Source organism: Psammomys obesus, unplaced genomic scaffold (genome assembly GCF_907164565.1).
Source record: "Psammomys obesus unplaced genomic scaffold, mPsaObe1.curated_primary_1811, whole genome shotgun sequence".
NCBI lineage: Eukaryota > Metazoa > Chordata > Mammalia > Rodentia > Muridae > Psammomys > Psammomys obesus.
The window spans coordinates 33,961,421-33,973,723 of NW_026593286.1; the positions used below are offsets into that span (position 1 = coordinate 33,961,421).

General features: G+C 42.3%; 1 protein-coding gene across 1 annotated transcript in view; it reads right to left on the reverse strand.

The window, feature by feature from the left end:
- The window catches only part of Plcl1 (phospholipase C like 1 (inactive)), a 317,598-nt gene that overhangs the window by 29,986 nt on the left and 275,309 nt on the right, over positions 1–12,303 (reverse strand). Inside the window, exons 4-5 of the mRNA XM_055617026.1 lie at positions 8,314–8,389; positions 6,111–6,220 (exon numbers count right to left, since the gene is read on the reverse strand). Of these exons, the coding sequence (XP_055473001.1) occupies positions 6,111–6,220; positions 8,314–8,389 (186 nt within the window). The remainder of the gene's footprint in view (positions 1–6,110; positions 6,221–8,313; positions 8,390–12,303) is intronic.

A 12,303-nucleotide genomic window follows, 5' to 3' on the forward strand; every position in this document is an offset into this window, starting at 1 on the left:
AATATATAAATATAAATAAATATATGTAAATATATAAATATATATTTACAATTTATTCATTCTATATCCTGATTGTAACCCCTGTCTCATCTCTTCCTGGTCCTACCCACCCTCCCTCTTCTTCCCTGTCCCCTTCCCCTAGTCCACTGAAAGGGGGAGTTCTCCTCCTCTGCCATCTGCCCATAGCTCATCAATTCTCATCAGGACTGCCTGTATCCTCTTCCTCTGTGGCCTGGCAAGGCTGAATCACAAGGGGCAAGTGAGAGCAGGCAACCGAGTTCATGACAAAGGCAGCCACTGCTCTCCTTATTCAATCACCCACATGGAGACTGAGCTGCCAATCAGCCACATCTGAGCAGGTTGGGGTGGGAGTTTAGGTCCTCTCCATGCATGGTTTCTGGTTGGTATATCAGTCTCTGCAGGGTCCGCTGGGCTCAGAACTTTTTAGCTTTGTTGGTCTCCTTGTGGAGCTCCTGTTCTTCTATCCCCCCGCCCCCATCTTCAATAAGACTCCCTGTGCTCTGCCCCAAGTTTGGCTGTGAGTCTCAGAATCTGCTGCAATTCCATGTTGGGTGGACACATGTGACGTTTTTGGTGGTTGCTGAAAAGTAAGAGAAAACGCTTCACCCAACAGGGGATCTTCTCTTGCTTTTCAACAACCACCAAACATGTCACGTGTGTTTTCTGGCTCTGTTAAAAAGCACATTACTATACTAATGTCCATGTAGTCTCCCTTATGTAGCAGTATTTTCCAGAGTTTTGAGGGCCTGAAATCTAGGAACTATGTAAGGGAATCTGCTTAAGCTAGGAACCAAGTACCCAAACTGAGGGATCGAGAAACATAAGCTCCTACGCTTCCCAATGAAGATGAAAATGCTGTTAAGACAAGGTAGAAGGACCTCACAGTGAGAAAAGTTGGGCAGAAAGATGAGTCACACCTACTTAACAGAAATCTGTAAATAGGGCCATTTTATAGGGCACACTGACATGCATTAAAATATAAGATGAAAATCTATTCAAGGAAAAAATAAACACCTAACAGGAAACCCCACTAACAAAGCTATAGTTTGATTCATTTTTTATTTTTACCTGTCATTCAACTAGAAACCAGTGGAATTTATGACTAGCACAGCAGCCATTTTCTAGTCCTTTCTCCCTTGATCTCGAGTGATTACTTATGTCACTGATTTGCCTTTATGATAAAATACTTGTCTAAACTTTAGACAGTTTGACTTTATACTTCCCATCCTGCTAAAACTTCATAAATGTTTTAAAATGAAGAGATAAAAAAATAGTTCCTTAAAATACCTACCAGGCCAACAATAACAACAAAATAGATGCTGAGAAACTCACCTTGGTTCATGTCTAAGTCTCTGATTTTAGTGTTATAGACATGACAGGAGTTCAAAGAAGTCATTCTCATATTTCAAAAGTCAAATCACTATGGACAGAGTCTAAGACTTTAAACCAATTCTACCTCATATCAAACTGTTCTTACTAGCGATAAGAACTTGCATGAATGAAATTCTTCCAAAATTCAAAGCAGTATGCCGGCTCTGTAAGGAAAGTTGTATTTTCACCTTGGGAAATCTTAGGGCCCAACAAAGACGTTCCCGTTGTGATAGTTTAAGATTCCATCAATAACAGAGTGCTATGGTTAGAATGCTTGTCTCGCCTCTGAGGCTGGTGCTGACATCTTGATTCCTGGCAACAATATGAAGACGTGGGGCTTCAGATGCTGATTACCTCATGAGGACTTCACGCCCATGAACAGGATTAGTGCCCTGTAAACAGGTTTTCAGGGCTAGCTATAACTTTTTGTTCTTCCTTCCTGCCAGCCATTTGGACAGCATTCACCACCACCCTGCCAGGGGATGCAATAGCCATATACCATCTTGGAGCCAGCTATGGACCTCTCACCAGATCCCAAACCTGACAGTACCTTAATCTTAGACTTATGTGGGCCCCAGAAAATTTTTTAAAAAATTGACATTTATAAATTACCCAGCCTCAGCTATTTTATCACAACAGTGCAAACTAAGACACAAAACTTGTTTCTGAAGGACACCATGGAGAAGCAACAGATGGAAGAGACTGTTAGCTTAGAAGGAAAAGGCAGGACAGAATCACTGGCTATCATGAAGACAGTCAAGGGGGGAAACAGGAAGCACTCATCATTGTATCATTGCAATGAGCTGTTTGAGGAATCAAGTGCTGTGGACAAAAAGTAAGAAAAAAGAGGAAGTTGGCTATTCCAGTTTGATACACTCATATTGTAAAAGTGTTGGGAGAGGAAGGGTTAAGCAAGCCCCTCTTCTAGGTCCAGGTGTGGTGCCAGAATATACATTTAAAAACCCCTTGTGTATAGGAATTTTCAGGGCCATCTTGATTTCAGCTCCATGCTAGATTCCAAGGTATGATCCCTGGGCAAATTTGGTCAGTGTAATTACAGTCCATTCACTATATGGGAGAGCGTCTCTCTCCAATAAACTAAATAATTTTCTTTTCAGTCTGAGATAAATGTTTTTCTACTCCATGGTGACAACCAAGCATCACTGGGCATTTCTCTTTTTCCTCCTGTTTTGCCCCGACCTGGCAATTACCCTGAAATTAAATGTCCTTAGAGACATGAACCCACATATTTACTTGCTCTTGACAAATGCACACTCCATTCTCCCAGATATTGGAGACCATCTACAGTCAGCTTTGCAGCAGACTCTGAGGGGTGTAAAAGGTTTGCCCCATGCCTGTGGTAAATGCCATGATTACATCCTAACAAAGTGAATATTAATAACTTAACCAGGCAAATTGACTGAAATAAACTCAAATAGAAATCAGTAATTCATTAAAACTTAAAGAATTAACACCAAGGCGGAAAACCCATCAACAGCAAGGTTCTCTGGGTGTGAGAAGGTTCATAGGGAAAACTATCTTCTCAGAGCAGAGCCAATAGGAAAACATCTACAGGACCAGAGGCCATGTTTCTGTTACCCAATAATTCAAATTCCAAAGACATGACTTTTCTAGCACTAGGATAATGGATACATGATTAATAAGCTCAATAAACCCAGTAGGAGAAATGCTGAAATATTTCCAATGAAATAATTGATGTTTGGAAGGATCCACTATTGTTGCTTAGGATTCTGTGCTTGGGCTGCCATGCGAGCAGCCAGTGCACAGCTATAATTACAGAAGATCAATTCTGTTTTAAAGATCTGTCTTGGAGCGATTTATACAACATTTGCTCGGTCACATCTAGAAATCAGCTCCCACCATTAAAGCAAACAAACATACCAGCAGACCTTACAAAAACGAAGTGGCCTGATGTCAGAAGTTAATAGCAAAATAAAGCCAACAAAAGAAAGCCTGATTCTGTGAGGCGAGGTCTCATCTGGAAAACTAATGGCAGAAGATTCAATAGCCTCCGGTCTTGTGCATTGGGAGTTGGCTCTTTTTCTATATTATCTCACTTAAAAAACTCTTCATGGAATCACCGACGTGAGCATTCTTACCATGAGCACAGACACCAAAATCTCACCACTGTCCAGCAGCCTGCACATATCTGTGCTCATCCCTGCATAAGCCTACCTGGAAACATGGCTGGAGCTTCACAGGGGGCAGCTCAGGGTAACAGGACTAGGGTAACCAGTTAAAAATCTCGGCATTGCCGTTTGCTAGCTATATGACTCAACAAACGCAAGCCAGCCTCAGCCCATTTCTTCACCTGAAGGGTGTAGAAACTCTATCACGGCCACAAGTAATGTTGCCAGAACACACAGCTGGTTAAGCGTAATGGAGGAAATACATAAGCGTGTGTGAGTGTGTGAGTGTGTGAGTGTGTGAGTGTGTGTGTGTGTGTGTCACCTAGTTGTGAATGCTGGTCTCATAGTAAACTCTGAATCATTAAGTGTGAATTATAACAGGAAGTGGTTGTATGCCCATCTCTCCTTTTCAGTCTAGCCCTGGAGGGCCAGGTAACACATAGTCTTGATTCTCAGATCTCTGAGCAGCTTTCTTGAATACTTCCCCTTTAACAAGCCCAAAGAAACACTTGCTACTCCGACGGAGTTTATATTAAGTTCAGGGTGCTGTGGTAGGCCCTAGGGTTCGGTTTGCTCAACTCTGGGTCACAGTGTTATGTGAAGCTATAGGACAGTCCGTGGGCATTGCAAGACAAATGCACAACAGACAAAACTAAATAAAACACTCGAACTTACAACACACTGATATGCTCCTGGCGGCGCCTGGCTGTGCTGCCTGACTTCACGGCAGCCTTGGTTCTTAACATACAGCATGCGTGCTTGCCCTGCGTGTGTTTTCATGCTAGCCAACACTGTCTGAAGACCTCATCCTCTTCTTGAGACTACTTAACATGATGCAGTGTTCTTACTGTATGGACAAAATGTTCTGTCCTCACAGAAACAGGACCCTGTAAGTACCAGCTACAAAGACCGGCTGTTTCTACTCTTGTTCTTCAGCATGCAGATAGCAAATCGGCACACTTTTGGATTGACTTGTTTCAGAATTACTGATTTTAGAACTGATGTTTGAATTGGTAATGTGGGTTCATAAAACAACCATTACATGAATTATAGCCTAGGATTAGAAGCAATTTTATACGGTTCCTGAAGTGGCTCTAACATAGCACTGCCTTTTTGGAGTATGCAAAGCGACCATCTTAGCACTGATGATGATAAAGTCAAAACATCATAAACACTGAGATGCTCTCCACCCCGCAGTATCAAATCCTTAACCAAGACCCAAGTTTACGTGAAGACAAATAACTACATCTATCTCGTAAGTATGAAAATTTGGATTTGTCTTTATTAAACGGTATAATTATCTATTTTATAGCTGTTTAAAAATGAATGTCTTCCTTGGTTACCATCAGCAAATGATCCGGGTGCCTATTTCATGTATCTATATACCGGGCATTGCATAAAAATATCTCAGGGAAAATTTTCCCAAGTGGAGAAGGCTTAAAAATCTTGTGCTAAAGGTCTAGTGTCTTCTTCTTCTTCTAATGCCACAGACAGAGCCCACCCTCAGATGAACAACGCCCCTCTCTACCACACCCTCAGCTGCTAACTTAATGAACTCACAGTCTTTCACTCTTACATTATCTGTGTTCTGCCAATGCCCACCACAGATTGCACACAGTAGGAGCTACTAAATGCCAATGGACTGAATTTTTAAGAGACCCGAGGAATATGCCTTACAGCTCACTTTCACAGAGCTATATAGCAGCTCTCTCAGACAAGTGAGAGCCAGGGCCCTGGGTTTAAACCTTATCTGTGCCATTAACTAGCTGAGGGACCTTTGGTGATGTATAAGCTCTCAATGCCTCCATCTCCTCATCTGTAAGTGACAGTGACAGTGATGGGGGGAGGGGGGCATTGTACTAAATTATTATTTCATATAACTGCCATTAAATGACACTAGGCATAACAGGCACTGTCTAAGTAGTAGCAATTATTAATTTTTGTTTATGGTTGGGTATTCCCAACACAATGTCTAGAGTAAATTTTTCTAACCACCTACATTGTTTCTCCTCGCACGCCAAAGAACATAAAAGCATGGCATCCTTACTTCAAACTCCAAAATAAATTTGTAGCAGAAAGCAAATTACAATCTCAAAAAAAATGCACTCAAAAAGAAGTACATTTATAGTGACTATTCTTCAAATAAAAATCCTAAGTGGCCCCAGATATTGTAGTTTTAAGACTGTTCCAAATTGCTTACATTGGAACCCTCCCAGCAGCATTTGGCATGACTTTACACAATGAGAAAGCCATATTGACTTGCAGAAGTGTTCTCATAAACACACACACACACACACACACACACACACACACACACACACACAGCAATAAAATTAGGTCTCATTCATGTGTTGTCCTCAGCCTCCATCATGAACTTTGTTGTCCTATTAAGAAAAATAAAAACAAGTTCTGCCCAGGCTTTGTCTTCCGTCACTTAGAGCTAAACCTGGTGATCAGGCTCCTTGTGCCTTAAAATTCAAATCACTGTATTGAGTCGATGATGCTTCTCTCTACCCTAGAGAGAAAAGCAGAGAAACAGCAAAAAAGGCATCGAGGGAAGTCATGTACCTTCAGCACAGTGATGTTCCAAGCAAAGCTCTCAATTGCCTTGTTGAGTTTTCTTCCTTTCAAGCCCTCCTTTGCCCCCAGATCATGAAGCTCTTCTCGGAACTCCATCCCTTTGAAAAGAACACACATAAGGAACATTAGAGCACATTTCAGGAAAACGTGTGTTTCTACCATGAAATGTTGTCAGCAAAATATAATTTCATGTTTCTGCTCACTCTTATAATTTCTAAAACCCCAAATTGAATTTTTTCTGCTTTATACATCCCATGTTGAAGGTGTCTAGGAGTAACTGATACAGGCTAAATTACATTTTAAGCACCCTGGATGCATAGATAAACACAAGAGAAAAAATAAAAGGCAAACCCTCCCAATGGGTGTCACTGACCTTACTTGTCTCTTTCCTGGTTTTTATGTGGAAAGCTGTGGAGTGTGAAGGTAAACTCACATGTGTGTGTACATCTCTCACTTTCGTTAATGAACCAGCCCTGGGGTTTAAAAGCAAGCTGTGGAGCCCATGCAGGTTAAACAGTCATTAGCAGATCTGTTCCCAAATAAAGACTTTAAAAAAACAACAGTCTTAGGAATATCCACATGGTTCATCTTTGGGAATAGCCTTTCAGGTACTTTTTGCTTTACCATTCACTCGGGCTTGAATGTCATAAAACAACATTGCTATCATCTGTTTCTGCAGCCTTTCCCCTAGAACCTCAGGATGAGAATCACATTCTCTAACAGACAATTTGTTCCATCTTTGGAGGGCTGGGACTGACACTGAGCCACGATCTTCTTTCCCAGAGCTTATAATCCTCAGTGCTGCCTGGCCTCAGAGCAACAAGGTCTAATCTCTCATCCACAGACCAGCCCTTTGTATATATAAAGCTACTGAATTAAACCCCATGGATCCTCTGTGCTCTGTGGCGGCTGTTCTAACCTGTTTCTGATTACTGGTGACTCATCTTTGAGGATGGCATATCCAGGCAGGACCACAGCAGCAGCTGACTTTCTGGATTTGAGTAACATAGACAGCTGTATCTTAGAACGGACGGTGTCCTAGCTGGGCTTGAAGCAGCTCACGCTGGGTAGGGATCTGATGCCATTCTCCTTATGCTAGTCACCTTACTTTTATTACTGTGGCCTAAAAACACATTGGCTTTCCAGATGCTTATTTAACAAAGCCCCTCGGTACCAACAGGAGCACACAGCACAGGCTTTCACACTAATTCACTCACGCACTAGTTGTGTGAGTCTGAACTACCCTTGAAACTCACTGGGCTTCAAGCTCCTCCCTGGTAAAAGGGCGGGATTAAGTATCACTGTGGTAAAGACCAAATGGCTCAATGCATATGTAGCTTGCAAAACAAAGTCTGGGCTCCTGTATGCACCGGGTATTTTGATCTGTGTGAGTGTGTGTGTGCTCTTTCAATAAAAACATCTAAGGTTGCTTGCTGGTAAGTTTAGCAAGGAGCATCAATCTCCAAGCGACTCCGTGTTCACAAGTAAATGCTATTGAGTGCTGATGCAGACTGGATCACTCACCAGCCTCTTACGTATCCCATCTGTATAAGGGATATAATGCATAGCTTTTCTGAGGACCAAGTACGACAGGACCAAGTACGATGTTTGATGCACATCAAACATCATAGGCATATTGATACAGCAGCTGTCAGAACTGCCCTGCCTTCCTCCTCCTCCTCACTTCACGTGTGCACAGCGGAGCACATCCGAGCCAAGAAAGTAAAGCCCAGGGATATGGACAAAAGTGAGCACAAACAAACCTAAGTGGACGCCCACAGAAATGTCATCCTAGCCCAGCCTTAAAGAGAGAACAGATCCAAAATGATAACCAGGAAGAGCAAAACCACAGGAGTAAATAGGACTACAGTTCAAATCATAACTGTGAAGTGGGCTTTAAAGGGCCACATAAGACCACAGTGTCCTCGCTAGCAGTGAGAGACTCTACGAGGCTCCCAACCCCAGGGCTTATTCATAAGTCCTCCCCTCCTGACATCTTCTAACACCACCCTCCCATACACAAATAAACACTCACCACCTAAAGTCTCTTTTACCAGACAACAAAGACAAACCTAACTTGAGCTGCAAACACTGCCTGAAATATCTTAATTTTATGTGGAAGAAGAGAAACTTTTTGAAGCTGCTATGACTTGCCATTGCGGTTTCTAAACAAAGTAGAAAAAAAAATTACCTGCTTTCTGACACTGTACAATCTTTTCATGGACCGAGTCGGCCATTTCTATGAGGACCCGGCTCTCTTGAATCATCTGTCACAAAACATCAAAGAGCAGTTATTAGGAACCTGTAAACTGGCTCACAGGGAATACAATGTAGAAGAGATGCTCTCAGATCACATCCAGGAATGAGGGACCATGATGAGAAAAGGAAAAAGATGGGAAAACCTCTGCCCCAGCTCCCATCCAGACACTGAGACAGGAGTCACCTTTCTTACAATTGCACCGGCTGTAACATACAGTGTCTGTAACATTCCAGACATGCAGTGGGAGCCAAATAATTATTGTTGAATAAATGAATACAAATTATAAATTAGTAATCAGCACCATGAAACTTGAGAAGGTTTAGACTGAATAAAACTGCTGATTTACATTAACACCTTCAGTTTCCAAGGAGTGATAACCAAGGTGCATGCCTGTTACCAACAGCATGTGGGAAGCTGGGTCAAGAGAGTGGCTGCAAGTTCAAAGCCTACCCAAGGTTAATCAGGACTATATAGTGGGGTTCAGTCCAGCCAGGGATAAATATCTAGAAAGAAGGAGAAAGAGCAGGGATGGAAAAGAAGAAAAGGGAAGAAAGGGACAAGAGACAGAAGTAAGAGTTGTAGGCCTAGAACAACTCATCAAATGGCCAGTGGCAGCCTGGGACAGTGAAGCGTTCAAGTAAAAGAGTTTAGCAGGGAAATTCTCCGTGAAGTCAATTTAATTTAGTCTTTTTCAGCATTTACAAATGTATCATCAGTTGACTTTTTATTTTCAAAACTTATCATCTGTTCCAATGAGTCAAATCATAGGCAAAATGTTTTCCTGACATTCAGGCAAGAGAAACGTTCTCAGAGTTTGGACAATCCCCACATTTTACATAACTGGAATATGTTACTGCTACAGTCTGGATCCTAAATGTTTCCTGAGTCCCACGTGTTAAAGGCTGGAGCCCCAGGAAGGTGCTCGTAGCAGGCGGGGGAAGCCTCTGGGAGGTCTTTGTGTCACTGGACTATAACCTCCATGACCTTCAGAGGGACTGGGGGTTGGAATCCCTTCCTCTTCCTCCCTTTCACTTCAAGCCATGAGGTAAATAGTTGACTCTGCCAAGTGCCCTGGATATTACCACACGGCACTCCACTACAAGCTGGTTATCTGTTTCACACGCACTGGGACCTCTAAAATTGTGAGCCCAAACAGACCATCTCAGGTATTTGTTATAGTAACAGAACTACAACCAATTCATGTACCTGCTTTTAAAATATGGATTTTAAGGCTTAAGGAAACTTAGATACCATGATCAACCTCTTTCTTCTGTAGATACAGAAACTATAAGATTAAAACTCCTGACCAGCAAAATGGAATTAATTAATGATGGAGCCAACCTCAGAATCCCTATTTCTGGCATGCAACCTCTTCATTCTTGACCGTCATCTGTTTGATTTTGCATGCCATCATCATACCCACATGAGAATGCATGGGCTCACACACAGAGCATGCCTGCCCCAGCCCACAGGCACAAATAAGGACATATACACAATCCATTACTGCCAGATTCTAACCTGCTCTTTGGAAGACAATCTTTTAAAAAGGTGACTGATAAGTTACTTTGATGGTATCTTAACTGAAATCACTTTCATTTGAGTTGGTTTTACATTCAAACAAGACAGCATGACATCATTCTCTACTAAGAAGCCCTCTTTCTATTGATTTGTGGCTGGTTTTCTTTGCATTGTTTTATTAAAGATCTCCTTTGTGTTTCAGACAAGTGAACTATATTTCCTGCAAAATTCCATAATGCCACTGCCTCTGTATCAAGCAGAGATGTAAGAGTCCTCTTTGCCAGCTCTGGTTCTGTCTAGACTGTCAATGTCATTTTTTCCTACAACTCATGGAGACCCTTTTCTAATTAATGATCCCCTTCTAGTCCACTTGTAGTTTTTCTCTTCCTCTCTAGTCTTATCTCTTAAAAGGAGATAACAAAACCACTAATGAAGTGTTGCAGTGACATTTGGGTAGTTGTCTCCACTCTCCTTCCTGACAAAACCAGCTGACATACATTGCTTCAGCTCTGTGCAGGACTCAACTGTCAAACTTGAGTCCCGGCCATCATCCATTTTCCCCTGGCCGATTCTCTGTCCTGACTCTCTCCAGATCAGCAATTAACACAACTCATTATCCTCAAGTTCTCTGGCTCTGTTTCATATTTCCTTTCCATTTCCACATATGTAGGAAACAGTTCCTTATTCTCCTATTTCTCAGTTCTATTTCTCCTCTCTGTTAATCTCTTCTCTTAGTGTTTTATCCCTTCTTGAAGTCAAACATTCTGTACCCATTACTGCCATTTCATAACTAACACTGCCGCTCTCTTCAATTCCAATGGCCCACAGTCACAGTTTTCAAGGCAGGAGGTCCATGTTCCCTGTGGCATGAAGTGAGGATGCACGTCACGGGTACTTGAGGTGTAAGATGAAACAGGACTTTTTACATTTATTTTATTTGTAAAAATGAAAAGGATTGGTTGTGCTACCTTGCTAAATCAAAACCATGTGTTCCCAATATGGTAGCCAGGGTATCACAGGGAAAGAAATTAATTTCACATCCGAAAGAAGCTGAAAGACAGTGGGTCCTCCAGTATTTATTCCAGAGTGTCTCAATTTGCAAATAGCTGTAGAGCAGCAACGTGGTCCCCATTTATGTTATATTGTTCTAAACTATATAAAATCCAACAGGAAAAACGAAAACAATCTTAGAAGATCGAGCAAATAGCAACTTACAATAGATTCTCCATGATTACTTCCCCAGACACACTAGGAGCTGAAAACCATGACGGTGTGATCAAATCTGCCAGGCACACTCACAGAACACAGGAAAACTCTACACTAGTTTCTACTTTTTGTATTTTATTATGTGTGTACTGCTATAGCAGTGTGCACATATAACTTACGATGAGACTATTCTCAATATTTACAGCGAATGCTTAAGCGCTGTTTGTGCTGAGTGATCTGCTTGCCCTTCTTCAAGCCGCTCAGGTTCAGGCTCAGGCTTGGGCTAGGGAGGTTGATCCCTGTGGGCAGCACTGCGCCTGTTCTCCCACCTTCCGACTTTTCTTGACACTGGCCAAGAGAAGCTCCGACGAGGATGGAGAGTAGAAGGCAGTAGATCAGAGGGATTAAGAGAGCTACTTCTCATGGTTCCTTCCCTGCTGGGCTACCGTGTTAGAGCTTCTCTGCACAGCAACAGCTCCAGATAGGGGCAGATGTAGAAAAGTACTGAATTCCAGAACCAGCTTTCCCTTGCTTCCTCAGGCCTGGGTGTCACCACAGCTTTTCACTGTTGTACCTTGGATGCTCCCCACCTACTGTAGCCAACTCACTTTTGTCCCCTGACCTTACCCACTCGCTGTGTATCCAACCTCCCAGCCCAGCCCAGCTTGAGGAGTGTAGATCTCGCCACTCAACAAAGAAGTTCCTTTTTGTAGCAGAAGATCATTACAGAAAGCTACTGCTGGTCAAACTACAAGAGAAACACTGACTGTTGGGTGGACCAGTCCCAACTGACATATGTACTATACAACTTTTATACTTCGTGCTCAGAAAACAGCACGGATGAGGGGGCAGTGCCAGGGGCCCAGGAAGCCTGCTGGGAGAATACATCTATATGCAAGGAAGCCAAAGTGACAAATTTTCGTCCCATTATGACTCAAAAACCGTGTACATCAGTTTTCTGTGGAATCCCATTTAAATTCATATTCACACATAACTTTAACTTAGAGTCACTTTAAGGACAGTTTATCATAGACAATGCCATTTTGTAGGAAAAAAGAAAACTGGGCTGAAAGTTGACCTGCCTAAAGGCACAGGGTTAGAGAACCAACTGAGAGTGAACAGGGGGATTGTGAACACCAGACCTAAGCTTACGAGTCACCCCGTGATCGGTGTAACTGATTGGTTACCGATTAACTG